We start from the raw sequence: 14,478 nt of genomic DNA, 5'->3' as shown, positions 1-14,478 counted from the left end.
TGAGACCGGGAAGCCAGGCCCCGAGCTAAGGGTCCTGTGGCGACGGCCCCTCGGCGGTGGCCTCCTCGCTGGAAAGCCACAGGTCGGCACAGTGCTGCGGTGGCTGCGTCCCATCTGGAGTTTGGGGTCTCAGCCCACCAACCGAGCCATCCTTCATGGTGGCCGTGATGCCTGGTTCTAGTTTGTTCCAGAGGATGGCTGATTTACGAAAGAAAGCCTAAAGTGACTTAATTAGCATATTATTAAAAGTTTGATTCATTTAGCAGATTATTAAAATTTTCAGCTCTGGCTGGCATAGCTCAGTGGATTGAGCACAGGCTGTGAACCAAAGGGTCGCCAGTTCAATTCCCAGTCCGGGCACCTCCCTGGGTGGTAGGTCAGGTCCCCAGTAGGTTGTGTGAGAGGCAGCCACATACAATGTTTCTCTCTCCTTCCCTTCCCCTCTCTCCAAAAAATAAATAAATAAAACATTTTAAATATGATACCATTTTTATAAGTGGTCGTGGAGCAATGTGAAGGTTCCTAATGCTCCTGCTTTGATCTTTGCTTTGAATTTTCCAGAATTCCATCCTGGAGTCCCTTGGAAAGGACTTCAAAACATAGATCCTGAGAACGACCCTGACGTCACCCCCGGAAGTGTGCCCACTGGGCCCACCATCAACACCACCATCCAGGATGTCAACCGCTACCTCCTCAAGAGCGGAGGTGAGAGGGGCTGCCCGCACGCGCGTGGAAGCTCCGCCGTGCCCGGCAGAGCCCCGGGTGGCAGTGCGGGCGCTGAGCAGGTACAGCCGGAGGCAGCTGGGCGGGCAGCTTCTCTAGCAGCGCAAGGAGCAGCCAGGTAGTGCTCGTGGTGACAGAGGAGGGTTTGCAGGGTTATTAACCTACGTGCTTTGTGAGCAACGTGACGGCCACCTCAGCCTTTCCCGGTGGCCCTGAACTGGGGTGTGTGGTGTGGCCGACAGCGGGCGGGGCCTCACTGCGGCACGGCTGCTTCCTGGAGCGCAGTGGGAATGGCGACATCCCCACCACCCGTGGGCCGTCTGGACAAGCACTGTGAGCTGCTGCTGCCCGAGTGCTCGCCTCTCCCCACGCCATCTGCCCCCACCCCGCACGGCGCTAAGCAAGCGCGCGGGCGGTTAAAGTCCTGGAGGCAGTGCCTGCTGGGAACTTGCTGTCCCTTGCATTTGCCACCAGGGAGGAAGGCCACCATAGCAGTTTCTGAGGTTGGCTCCGAGCACCCGAGGGCCCACTTCCCATGCTTGGCCACATGCAGCTTCCCTCTGACCGTGGACAGCAGGAGTCTCTCCAGGAAGAGCTGAGAATGGCTTGTGAAAAACCTCAGAGAAATCTGAGACTGAAGTGTTAGGAAGGCCAGGACGTAAAGAAACGTGGGCGTGCACACATGAACAAACAGGGCTCGCATGAGGAGGGTCCATTGCTCACAGGTGTCTTCACGTGCAGCTCTGTGTCCCGTCCCAGCTTCCTTCCAGAAGTGAGAACGCTGCGCAGGTCCTCTCTTAGCGGTCCCTGGGGGAGAGGGCCATTGCCGCGTCTCGCCTCAGAGAGTCTGCACTGTTCTTTTCCTGCAGGTGCTCCCACCCCGGCACTCCCGGGGGCGGTGCTCCGAGGCCTCTGTTGCTCCCGTGGCCATTTGGCTAAAGAGAGGGGCGAAAGAGAACCGTCTCCCCTGTGTCTAAGGTCGCTTTTTGGTTTCTCTCTCTTTCCAATCAGCGACACAGTTGCTAAGATTAGCATTTGTTTGTGGTGGGGTCACAGTGGACTCCGGTGGCCAGGGTTGGAGAACTGCCCTTGGGGTTTTCTGTTGTCCTGGTCACCGCAGTGCTGTACAGGGAGCAGTGACAATGACCTCTCTGCTGCCGGCGCCTCCCGTGCAGCCGGCGAGGTGGACACCCAGGTGTCTGTGCATCCCAGCCGAGCCCTGGCCGCAGCGGGGACTGGGGCTGACAGTCGTGACCAGTTGTGTGTGTGTGTGTGTGTTCTTCCAAAGAGGCTTAAACATGCCCCCCTACCCAGGTGCCAAGATGCCAAACTGCTCAGCCGTGGGGGTGGCTGGGCCACACCCAGTACCGTGGGGTGACAGGGAGGGCACGTCTCAGAGGCATGGGAGATAACAGCACAGGCAGTTATGGCTGAGGGCCTGGCTCTGAGCAGGGACTGAGACGCACAGAAGCAGCACGGAGGACATACGCCACCCTCCACACTCCTTAGGCTCCGGCCTTGACCAGCGTGTCACCTCCTGCTCCTCACAGACATGTGGGTAGGGCGGCTCCAACGTGAACTACAAAAATGCTCTGCTCAAGAGCAGACGTGCGTCTGGCACATTTAGCAGACCGGTTAAGTATCAGCAGCGCTGGCCAGGCCCGCACTGGGCGCAGGCGGAGGCTCGAGAGCGCGACCCCTCAGTTCTTGGGCAGAGGCGCTTTACTGTGTGCCGGCAAGCCCTTTGGGGGTCCCCAGGCTCTGCACGGACTCCCCTCTGCCTCACGAACGCCCGTGCCCACTGTGTCCTCACCCTTCTAGGGAAACTGTCAGACATGAAATCGACGTGGTCCTCCGGCCCCGCCTCCCACACGCAAGCCTCTCTGTCTCATGAGCTGTGGAAGGTGCCCAGAAACACTGCTGCACCCACGCGGCCACCGCCGGGCCTCACCAACCCCAAGTCTTCCTCCACCTGGGGAGCCAGCCCCCTCGGCTGGACCAGCTCTTACTCCTCCGGTACGTATCAGTTCTCGTGTCCGGTCAGGGTCGGGGAGGCGGCTCCGTGTCCCCCTCGCTTACTCTTGAGGGAGTGTGCCTGCCGCTCCTTATGAGGGCCCTGGACCCTTAGAGGGCTTGCACGGCGACGGGTCCCAGCGCCAGCTGCCAGTGTTCTCAGCATCAGCCCTGGGCGAGCAAGCCCACGCAGGTGCACTGAGGTCTAGGTCCGTGTCTCAGCACATGCAGGGCCCACACGGGGTCCAGGGGAAAGTCCTGTCAACTAGCACATGGTCTCCGTGCCACTCCAAACACGCTTCTTCATAGTCCTTCCTTGGAGCATTGGGCTTTCCATGCCAAACACAAACCCCCAGGGTGGGCGGCAGTAAGATTCCCGTCCTCACATCGTCGCTCTGTAGCTCCCCACAGGCGCCCTCTGCTGGCTGGCAGGGATGAAAGTTGGGCACAGGGCCCCCATGACACTGAGGTGAAGCCAGCCAGGCAGAGCGAAATGCCGTCCCCTCCTTCTGATTGTAGCCCTGTGGCTGGTCTCATGAATAAGTTGCTAAGGGTGGAGAGGGAGAGGGGGAGCCCTGTTACCAGCCCAGGGTCTGCACAGTGACGCTCCATGCTGGCAGCTACCCACAGGCAGCTCATTGACCAAGTTCTTCCCTGGTCGGGGGCAGGTTCTGCTTGGAGCACCGACACCTCAGGAAGAACCAGCAGCTGGCTTGTTCTCCGCAACCTCACGCCCCAGGTACCGTGGGGGGAGGGGCACCATGCCCTGCGAGGGCCCCCCCTGCCCTGGTACACCGTCTCTTCATTGGGCACCCTCACTCAGGGCCCAAAGGGGGTGTGGGCAACAAAGAGTGGACATGCTCAGGGGTCTTTTAACCACGTGTCTGTGGAATTACTTACTTCTTACTCTTTTGAGGCTTGAAAACTGTGCCTTTGCGATCAGAGTTGCTCGCCTTTAACAGCAGCCACCCGTGAGTGATTTGGCCTGTGCCCCTAACCCAGGCTGCAGGCCACTGGGGACCACCACTCCGCGTGGTGCACTCCGGCGAGGGGAGCGGGACCAGAACAGGCTTTCTCCTTCTGGTTAACAGTCATCAGACGTGACTGAGGAGTCCCAGGTTTTCAAAGTGCATAGCCACAGAGCTATAAAAGGTTTATGTCGTGAAGTCATACATATTAAGCCCTTTCAAAAAGAGACGCTTTCCCAACATTCAGTGCCCCCGATCCCATATGCGCTTTCTTTGAAGAACGTAGTGGAAGAAGTCACAGGAAACTCGTCACCGCCCCTGTGCTTCCTCAATCAGATCGATGGCTCCACCCTGCGGACGCTGTGTTTGCAGCACGGGCCACTCATCACATTCCACCTGAACCTGACTCAAGGCAATGCCGTGGTCCGCTACAGCTCCAAGGAGGAGGCCGCCAAGGCCCAGAAGTCCCTGCACATGTACGTGCCTCCGCAGCCCCGGCTGCAGCCCCAGCAGGGTTGGGTTTGGGGTGCAGCGGGCATGTCCTTGGGCTGCTGTGACCGAGTGCCACCGGCAGACAGGCACTGGCCCTTGGTTCTAGAGCTGGGAGTCCAAAGTGTCAGCAGGGTTGGCTCCTTCCAAGGCCTCATTCCTGGGCTTGCAGACAGCCGCCATTCATGTGTCCATGTCCTGACTTCCTCTTCTGTAAGGACACCAGTCCGAGTGGATCAGGGTGCGCCCTAATGTCCTCATTCTACCGGGATTGTCTCTTTAAAGACCACTTTCCAAATACAGCCAAACACAGTGGTATTGGGGGTTAGGGCTCAACAGGTGATTTGGAGGCGGCACCATTCACCCCGTAACTGCAGCCAAGTGGCCGTGGCCATGCCCTTTGCCGGGGAAAGGCCCCCCGGAGAGTAAGTGTATAGACCAGTGACAGAAAGAAGACACCCCCTCCCCCAGGTAGCAGCGTGCAAGCAGCCCGCTTGTGTCCCCAGCGGGCTTGGCAGTGATCCTTACAGCCCCCTCTTCACCCCATTAAAGCACAGGGGCTTTGTAAGTTTTCTTTAATTTTTGTGTATTTTGAGAGGGGAAGTGGGGGGAGAAAGAAAAGGAGAGAAACATCTATTGGTTGCCTCTTGCATGCCCCCACCTGGGGACCTGGCCTGCAGCCCCGGCGTGTGCCCTGGCTGGGAATCAGCCTGAGACCTTTGTGTGAGCAGCCGGCGCTCAGTCCCCCAAGCTGCACCGGCCAGGGCCTAGGCCCAGTTTTGATAAGATGTGTGCAGAGACCTCCTCAGTGACACCACCTGAGATGCCAGTCGGGGATATAAATTACACCGATTCTAGGTGTAATTACACCGATCAAGTTCACGCGTGCATGTACACACTACCGTAGGGATGTGTTGTCCACAGACATACTGGCTGCTAGCTGCTGCAAGAGTCCAGAACGAGATGAAATTTGCTCTGGGCCAGGGAGCAGCTGTGGACAACATGGGCACAGCCTGGCTCTGGGGTCCTGTGTTGCTAAGCCTTCAGCCCAGCTCTGCCCATGGAGAGAACGCAGCCAGGGAGGTCGGTGCAGGTGGGGCAGGGCCGTGCACTCACACCGCCCTGGCCTATGCTTTTGTTTGTTTGTTTGTAGATAAAATTGACGTACAACCTGTCAGTTTAAGGTATGCAGTGCATCTGTTTGAAACATTTCAGTGTCGCAGCGGTTGGTGCCTCCGTGGCACCACGTGGTCACGACTGTTTCCTTTTTGTGGTCTGCTCTCTGAACAGCTGCCCAGTGTCCAATGCAGGGTCGTTACACTGCCACTGCCCAGCTGTGCGTGCTGCCCTCAGAACTCGCCCCCCTTCTGACCGGGAGTCTGCACCCCCCGACCCGCACTCCCCGGGTCCCACAGCTGCTCTCTGCTCTGCTTCTGCGAGGTTGGCGGTTTGGGACCCCGCAAGCGAGTCATACCACGCTGTAGTTCTCTTTCTCCCCCGACTCTCCCCCTTGGCACAGTGCCCTTCACATTCACCGGTGTCGTCGCAGATGGCAGGGCTTTCTCCTCTCTCATGGCTGAGTGGTGTGTGAGTGAGTGTGAATCCTGTCCCCTCGACCCATTCTTCCATTGACGGGCCCCGAGGCTACCCATTTCTCCACCAGGTTATTTGGGGGTTTGTTGTGAGGTCTCTGTGTGTTGGGCGCTAAACCCTTACTGGGTGGCTGGTTTGCGAATACTTCTCACTCCACAGGTTGTCCGTGTGCGTTCTCCATGGTTTCCTTTGCTTTGCAGAAGCTTCTCGGCCCCGTGTGGCTCCCATGGGGGTCGTGCTTTTTGTCACCCATGGTTTCAACCTTTGCCAAGATCAAGGCCAAGGAGCTTTTTTGTGTTTTCTTTTAGGAGTTCTGTGGTTTCAGGTCTTATGTTTAAGTGTCTTTGATTCATTTAGAGTTGATTTTGTGAGTGGGGTAAAACAGAGATCCGGCTTCATTTCTGGGTGTGTGCTTATCCAGTTTTCCCGCAGCATTTGCTGCGAAGACCCGTGTCCCCGTTGAGTGGTCTCGGCACCGTTGTCGAACGTGAGTTGGCTGTGTCCGCGGGGGCCTGTTTCTGGCCAGTCCACCGGTCTGTCTCTCTCTATGCCAGTGTCGCACTGTTTTGGTTACTCCAGGTTTGTCGTGTGGTTTGAAACGAGAAAGCGAGATACCGCAGGTTTGTTTTTATCAGCGTTGTTTCCACTCTTCGGGGTCTTTTGTGATTCCATACGAATTTTAGGGTGGTTCTTACTCTCTCTGTGAGGAAACCATTGGGATTTGATTGGTTTTTCATTGACTGTACAGACGGCCTTGGTTTGCATGGACGTTTTTACAGTTTTAATTCTTCTGACCCATGAACGAGTGACATCTTCCCATTTGTACCTTCTGTATCCTTCACTTCCATAGGTAAATTTATTCCTAAGCATTTCATTGTTTCCGTGCTATCGTGATGGCGTGTTTTGTTTGTTTGTTTGTTTGTTTGTTTGTTTTCGGAACGTCGCTGTCAGTGTGTGGGAACCATGGGTTGGTTTGTACGCTCCTGCCTCGCTGGCTTTGCTGAGTAGCTCCAGCTGTCTTTCGGCTGAGTCTTTAGGACTTTCTTCATGGAAGGTCATGTCACCTGCAGACAACGGCAGTTCCGCGTGCTCCCAGCTTGGACGGCTTCTCTTGCTTCACCTGGCCTGATGGCTCTAAGGCCCCAGCACTGTGCTGAGTGGCAAAGGCAAGGGGGGCGCCCTCTCTAGTTGCTGGTCTCAGAGGAAGCGCTTTTCAGCTTCCCACGTGGAGTGTGTTGGCGGTGGGCTTGTGTGGCCTGTGTCATGAGGAGGCGTGTCCCTGTCCCTTCCGCGCCCTGCCTGTTGGGGGTGTTTATCGTGAAGGACGCTGTGTTTGTCAGATGCTGTGTCCGTGTCTCTTGCAATGAGAATGTGCTTTGGGTCTTGTGTTCTATGATGGGATTTGTCACAGTTGTTGGTTTACAGATGTTGGCCCATCCACACCCCAGGGATAAATCCCGCTTGATCAGGGTGTATGAGCCTTTTACAGTGCTGCTGAATTTTGTTGAGAATCTTTGTATCTGGCTGCGTTCTGGTCAAAGTGGAGGCGTAGGTCAATGTGCTCTGCCTCCTCGTACAGTATAGAAAAAATTACAACCAGAACTCAAAACAAAGAACACCCAGAAGCATCAGAAAATCGAGCTGTGTGAAAGTCTGGCAACCAAGGATTTAAAGAAGCCACATTCATCCAGATGGGTAGGAGGCGTGGAGACCCACGGAACGAGCCACCGCACACTCCCATGTGCGGGGTGAAAATCAGGAGGGACAACACTTGAGCAGCGCAGGACCCCATGCCCAGGCCAAACCACACGGTCCAGGGTTCCAGCAAGATAAACCCCCGCGACTTCTGGCTGTGAAAACCAGTGGGTTCAGGTGGCAGAGAACCAGCTGGGCTTTCGGGACTCCACCTAAAGGGCCCACAAGGACTTAGAACGTACGCAGACCGCCCCCCCCCCCGGGATTCAGCACCAGGGCAACAGCTGGAAGGGCCCCGGTTGCATGTGGGGAGTGAGTGAAATGCCTGGCAACGGGGTTAGTGCCAGGCAAACCTCCAGAAACCAGGCGGGAACGTTGTCCCCTCTCTGGCCCTCCCCGCACTCAGAGCCTCAAAGCGCTGAAGCAGATTGCCTGCCCTGGTGATTACCTTAGGCTCTGCCCCACGCAATTTACAGGTGCATTTTCTGTAATAGGCCACGCTACTAAGACAGGGAATCAGAGCAGCTCTACCTAATAGACAGAAACAAACACAGGGAGGCTGCCAAAATGAGGACACAAGGAAATATGGCCCAGATGAAAGAGCAGATTGAAACCCCAGAAAAAGAGCTGAATGAAATGGAGACAACCAGCCTATCAGATGCAGAGTTCCACACACTGCTGATCAGGATGCTCAAGGAACTCACTGAGCACGGAAACAGCATAACGAAAGTCCCAGCAGAAATGAGGGTCACTCTAAGTGGAACAGAGAAAAACCTGCAGGGGACCAACAACGGAGGGGATGAAGGTGAGAGTCAAGGCAACAGTCTGGTCGTAAGGAAGAAACGAGCACTCAGTCACAACAGCAGAAAGAAAAAAGAGTTCAAAAAATGAGGACAGTATAAGAAGCCTCTGGGACATCTCCAAACTTACCAACATCCAAGTCATAGGGATGCCAGAAGGAGAAGAGGAAGAGCAAGAAACTGAAGACTCAGTTGAAAAAATTAAGAAAAATTACCTAGTTTGGGGAAGGAAATAGACATGCATGTCTAGGAAGCACAGAGAGTCCCAGAGAGGAACCCACACCAAGACACATCACAGTTAAAATGCCAAAGGCTAAAGATAAAGAGAGAATCTTAAAAGCAGCAAGAGAAAAGAAGACAGTTACCTACAGAGGAGTTCCCATCAGACTATCAGCTGATTTCTCAAAAGAGACCTTGCAGGCAAGAAGGGGCTGGCAAGAAGTATGCAAAATGATGAAAGGCAGAGACCTACTCTGTCTCACTATAGCTTTCGTTTAGAATGGAAGGGCAGATAAAGTGCTTCCCAGACAAGGTCAAGTTAAAGGAGCTGATCATCACCAAGCCATTATTACATGAAATGTTGAAGGGACTTATTTAAGAAAAAGAAGATCAAAACTATGAACGTTAAAATGGCAACAAAGTCACAACTACCAACAACTGAAACTAAAAAACACACTAAGCAACCAACCAGAACAGGAACAGAATCATAGATAGAGATCATTTGGAGGGCTATCGGCTGGGAGGGAGACAGTGTGGGGAGAGGTGCAGGGGTTAAGAAGCATTATTGGTAGGAACAAAATAGATGGGGGGGGGGGGGCGGTTAAGAACAGTGTAGGAAATGGAGAAGCCAGAGAATTTATATGCGTGACCTGTGGACGTGAACTAAGGGAAGAATTGCTGGAGGAATGGGGATACCAGTCCAGGGGACAAAGGGGCAAATTGGGATGACTGTAATAGCATAATCAATAAAGTATATTTGAAAAAGAAACTTTTCACATCTGTGTTTAGTCACCAGGGATGTTTGCCCACAGTTTGCTCCCAGTGCCCCGTCTCCTTTGGTATCGGGGTGGCACTGGCCCCACAGAAGGAGCCAACTCTCTGGGGACAGTTGCCTCCTCTTCTGTCTTTGGACGAGTTTGAGGAGGACGGGTTTTTATTCTCCTGAACTCACCAGTGGTGCCACCGATCCTAGGCTCTTCTGCACCGGCTCAGTCTCCTTGTCTGCCGTCCGTCCGTTTGGGTTTTCTGTTTCTTCGCGATTCAGTCGTGGTGGGTCACGTGTTTCTGGGAACGTGTCCATTTCTCCCAGGTTTTCCCGTTTGTCGGCACACAGCCATCCGCGCGGCCCCTGGGGACCCTGTGCGTCTCTGAGGCATCAGCTCCAATGTCTCCTCTCTCGTTTTTGATCTTATTTATCAGAATCCTCTTTTCTCCTCTTGGTTAGTCTAGCTAAAGGTTTGTCGGTTTTGTTTCTTTTGAGAAAACCAGGTCTCAGTTTTGTTGCTCTTCTTGCTCTTTCAGGTGTGTTCTGGGAAACACTACCATCTTGGCCGAGTTTGCTGGCGAAGAAGAAGTGAATCGCTTCTTAGCCCAGGGCCAAGCGCTGCCACCCACCTCCAGCTGGCAGTCCGGCACCGGGACCGGCCAGGCGAGGCTGGGCGCCGCGGGCAGCTCCCACGGCCTGGTGCGGAGTGACGCGGGCCACTGGAGCGCCCCGTGCCTGGCCGGCAAAGGGAGCAGCGACCTGCTGTGGGGCGGGGTTCCCCAGTACTCCAGCAGCTTGTGGGGCCCTCCCAGCAGCGAGGACGGCAGGGTCATCGGAAGCCCCACCCCGCTGAACACTCTACTTCCCGGCGACCTTCTCAGTGGGGAGTCCATCTAGGACCTCGAGGACCCCGCGGGCCGGGCGCCACAGTCATCAGCACCAGGAAGGGACCCTGCCCCTTTCCCGCCGGGCGTCGCCGAGGACCCCGCTCCAGCCGAGCAGCCCGGCAGCCCTTCCAAGTACCTCTGTCCAGTACTGAAGACGGACCTCGGCGTGGTCCTTGCGAACTGTCCTCAAGACAGTGCGGGCTGCGCCTGGTCGGCGTCCCTCGCCAATGACAGGACGTTCCTCATAGCTTTTCATTCTGTGTTGTCTCACGTTCATGTGGCGTGTTGTCATTTTGATTTTTTAAGTATAAAAGCTGCTTAGAATAGTTCTATCATGAAGGGCACTTTTCAGATTGTGGGCTGGAAAGGGTTATTTTATCAGAGGGGGAGGGAGGGAGGGAGACGAGAAAGCCTATTTAAAACGAGCCTGTGACGATTATGCACATTACCAGAGGCAGACCCGAAATCGGGGGAGCCGGCTGGCCACCGGGCCGCGGGGCACGCCCCTGCGAGCCGAGCGGAAGGAACGGTCTGCGGTCTGTCCTCTGTCCCCACGGACCCGCCCATGCACATTACCCTTGTCTCATTACTTGTTCATGTCATTGTTTTTATCCCAAAAAATATTTTTTAAAAGTTTAAAAAAAAAGACATATCAAACATGCAAATACTTGAATCCAGCAGGCCATAATGAAATGTGAACACTTTGTAAGTCTAGCTCCACACTTCCAGGTCAGCATCAGCACGCAGGAACAGGCTCTAGGAGAGATTCTAAGTTCACAGCCTATGTGTGTGTGTGTGTCTTCAAACAAGCGAGTGTGTGCGCGTGTGCGCACTTCTGTGTCCGTGCGTCCCGCGTGTGAGGGCCTCACCGCGGGCCTCCCCCTTCTTCAGTGTACGCTTTTCCTTGCGCGTCGGTCGGCGTCTGTTACTAGCTTCTAACTTTGCACTGAGTGCCCCGCCCTCCCTCCAGCTGATCCGACCCAGACTCGGACTCACAGGACAGGGCGGGCGGCAGTTCACGTGTGAGTGTTTACTCAAGGACTCCGTTACCGCGTCTAAAACTTACAGTGTGTATCTCTGGAGAAATAATATGTGTACCTTTAGCGGCTTTTTACTGCGGACTAATGCAAGAAAATTATCACCAGAGCATTGCACCATTTTTCCCCTTGGAATATAAAGTTAAAGAGAAAAACTGTTGAGCCGTGGCCACGGATACTTGTGGAGTGTGGACGGCTCCGCGGGAGGAGCGGAAGCCAGCACTTGGACGTGGGTCGGGACTGCTTTTGGGGGGGCCCATGGTGGGGGCTCCCGCCTGTTTACAGACCTTTTTTCTCCTTCAGACTTTAAAATAAAAAAATTTTAAAAAGGAATTTAAAAAAAAAAGACTTCCGTCGTAAAGAAACCTATTTTCAGAACACAGACGCGCTACTTCAGAGCTCTGGGATCGAACAGTGTTGTCCCCCACCCCCCTGGCCAGCGCCGTGGACTCTGTCGGCTGTCCCCCTCCGTCCCGGCGACGAGGCGTCGTGGTCACTGTCTTGCACACGCGGAAGCGCTCTCAGGAAAGCCAGGGTTCCCGAGGGGCGGCTCCACACCATTTCATGTATTTTGTAACCCAACTCCTAGCACTGAAGAGGTTATTAAAAAACGAAAAAAATAAATAAAAAGAGAAAAAAGAGGAAAAAAAACACAAAGAAGAAAAGTACCTAATCTCTAATGTGTAGCAGTTACATATTTACCAAATAATGGACTCAAAAGAAATAGATGTTTGAAGAGTGCTTTATATATTAAAAATTGCTTTATGTTTTAAAAAAGAATCAATGTTTTGATTGTTTTGCAAGAAAGAAAGACAATGGAGTAACATACCCTCAAGTATGTTTTAAAAAAATATATATGAACTTTGTGCTCCCTGCCTGCTCGATCAGGAAACTTGTGCATTACATTTTTTTTTAATTCGCTTTTTAATGGTTTTATCAAAACAAAAAAAAAGTGAAAGGAAGGAGGAGGAGGCCCCGCAGAACTGCGGGTCCCCAGGAGCCGGTTTTCTAGAGGGTCACAAACTATGCACACCCGGGTCCCAGACCCGTCCTCAAGTTCGTAGTGTGTTTCGCTAGCAGCCCTTCCTCGGAGTAGCCGCGTCCCGTTGCCATTGCGCGCATCCTCTGTATCTGATGTGCGCACGCCTGCCGATGTGCTTCAAGTACATGTGTGTGCGTGTGCGCGTGACACACAGCTCCCCGGGCCGCCGTCGATGGCATTGAGTCATAGAGAAACTGACGTTTGAAAATTGGGGATGGGCATAAAAAATCTGTTTGTTTTTGTTTTTTCTGTTGGGTTTTTCTTTTGTTTTTTTGTTTTTTGCTGGGGTTTTTTTTTTTTTTTTTGACCTCTCATTTTGAATGGAAGATTTCTAACTGAGATTAAGAAACAAGTTTGTGGCTTTTAATGTTTTTCCTCATAGAATGTGATTGTTGAAGAACACGCACCGAAAGTTGCTTTCAAAAGTACAACGCTCTGTTGAATCTTAATAAATTGCAATTTTTTTCTTGGCTGTTGAAATAAATGTGGTTTTTTTTTTCTTTTTCAAAGGCATATGTCATCGATTTTCACATTGTACATATTGAGAAATGTCAGCCTGCTGAAATGTAACAAACCCCTGTCTCTGTGATGGCGCCCTTACTGTTTGCATCATTAGCTGAACCCTGAGTTTCGGTCGCCTGGCTTGTAACTTGACCGTCTGCGTGGTGCTTTTGCAGTGAACGTTGAGATCTCATCCCTGGTCACCAAGAGGTGCAGCGGGGTCTTTGAGCCCTGGCCCCAGGTGATGACCGCCGCCTCTGTGGGGCTGGCCCCCAAACAGCAGCCCCTGCCACGGGCCTGGCCTGCCTGTCTTTGTCCTGAAGACCGGACACTCCCCTGAGCAGACTGTGTCTGTGGCCACAGGCTCCACTTAGCACCACGGCTCCTGCCCGCCTGCAACCCCAGCCTGGGCATCAGAAACCCGGGGAGAGGAGAGCGTGGCGGCGGTCCTCTGTGTTTCCCAGACATCCGCACTGTCACCGTAGTCTTTCAGGGGGTAATCTGAACTCTCAGCACTCTGGTTCATTCAGGCTCACCTGGAACTCTGACCAGGAGCTGAGGTCCAGGGCAGGGCCTCTGCTCCGGCAGGAATGCAAAGCCAGCCTCTGGGAGAACCATCCTTTGTGGCTCCTTGCTCAGAGACCAGCAGGCCAGTGTCTCCTGTCCCTGCTCCTGTGTGTGAGTCCTTGCTTCATCAAGAATACAGGACCTGGTCGCCCCGCGGCGTGGCGGCGGACTGCTGCCCCTCCAAAGTTGAGAAGGAGAGCATTGAGTGGGTGTGATCAGGAGGGAAAGTGAAAGACCAGAGGAGGGACGACCAAGGCCGGACCATGCGCCTGCCTGACCGTCTGATCCAGCGCCAACCTGGAGGCAGCGGCCGGGGCCTGCATACGGCTACCACGGGCGCAAGCTGCCAGCTCCCGGCTCTGGAAAACCAGCTTCACTGAGGGGCAGGCAGCACAGCACTGGGGAGACGGCGTCGGGACTGGGACTGGGACTGGGAGGCCGGGAGGGGTTTAGACCGACTGGGAGAGGCAAGGGAGTCAAGAAAATGGTCGGTTCAGAGCAGCATTTTCTAATCTGTCAGCGCCCTGGGGAATGGCGGGGCGGGGGGTGGGGGATCAGGGGGCTCTGTGGTGGCGGAGTGAGTGCATAGAAAGTCCTATTCCCTGGAGAGGCAGAAGGGACAGGTGATTCCGATGACACAGGAGACACCCTTGAGCTGCCGAGGAGCCCAGCTCGCATTGGTCAAAAAGGCGGAGACCCCAGGCACTCCCGGGAGAATCCTTACAGGAATATGCCACATTCAGGACGGATCGCAGACGCCAGCTCCCGGTGGGAGCTAGTTAACAGAACAGCCTCGCCCGCCCAGTCCTCGGCACAAGCACTGTTGCCAGCCTCTGCTTGAGTGCGACTGTCCCTGAATGGCGGCCCAAGTGGCCAGCACCTGGGCCTTGTGAAAACAGTCCACCAAGGCCCACAGTGTCGACGCGGGCTGGGTGCAGCGGAGCGCTGCTCCTCCCCGTGTTGGGGCCACTTGGACATTCTCTAGAACCCCCAGGCTCCCTGCTCAGTTCCATGGGCAGCCAAGGGCAAGCAGCAGGAGGGATTCTGTCACCAGGCCCTAACAGCTGTCAACCTCCCCACATTGAAACGCCGCCCCCTCCCCCCCCCACCCACCCCCCCGCCAGGGTTCACTTGGTCTCATTTGGCAAGTATAGCAAGCCCTTGGGTTTGGCTCTTGT

General features: G+C 54.5%; 1 protein-coding gene across 4 annotated transcripts in view; it reads left to right on the top strand.

Annotated features, from left to right (window-relative positions):
• Positions 1-12,142, top strand: part of TNRC6C (trinucleotide repeat containing adaptor 6C) — a 72,485-nt gene extending 60,343 nt beyond the window's left edge. For all 4 annotated transcript variants that reach the window (XM_037064463.1, XM_037064473.1, XM_037064455.1 and 1 more), the window contains 5 exons: positions 562-705; positions 2,545-2,739; positions 3,405-3,475; positions 4,041-4,180; positions 9,803-12,142. In XM_037064463.1, coding sequence (XP_036920358.1) covers positions 562-705; positions 2,545-2,739; positions 3,405-3,475; positions 4,041-4,180; positions 9,803-10,163 — 911 coding nt within the window. In that variant the 3' untranslated portion in view covers positions 10,164-12,142. The remainder of the gene's footprint in view (positions 1-561; positions 706-2,544; positions 2,740-3,404; positions 3,476-4,040; positions 4,181-9,802) is intronic.
• Positions 12,143-14,478: the final 2,336 nt, after the last annotated feature.

Source organism: Sturnira hondurensis, unplaced genomic scaffold (genome assembly GCF_014824575.4).
Source record: "Sturnira hondurensis isolate 20B ecotype Veracruz unplaced genomic scaffold, ASM1482457v3 Scaffold0001221, whole genome shotgun sequence".
Lineage (NCBI taxonomy): Eukaryota > Metazoa > Chordata > Mammalia > Chiroptera > Phyllostomidae > Sturnira > Sturnira hondurensis.
Note: the sequence above shows the minus strand (reverse complement) of the source record. Positions and strands in the feature narration are given on the sequence as shown.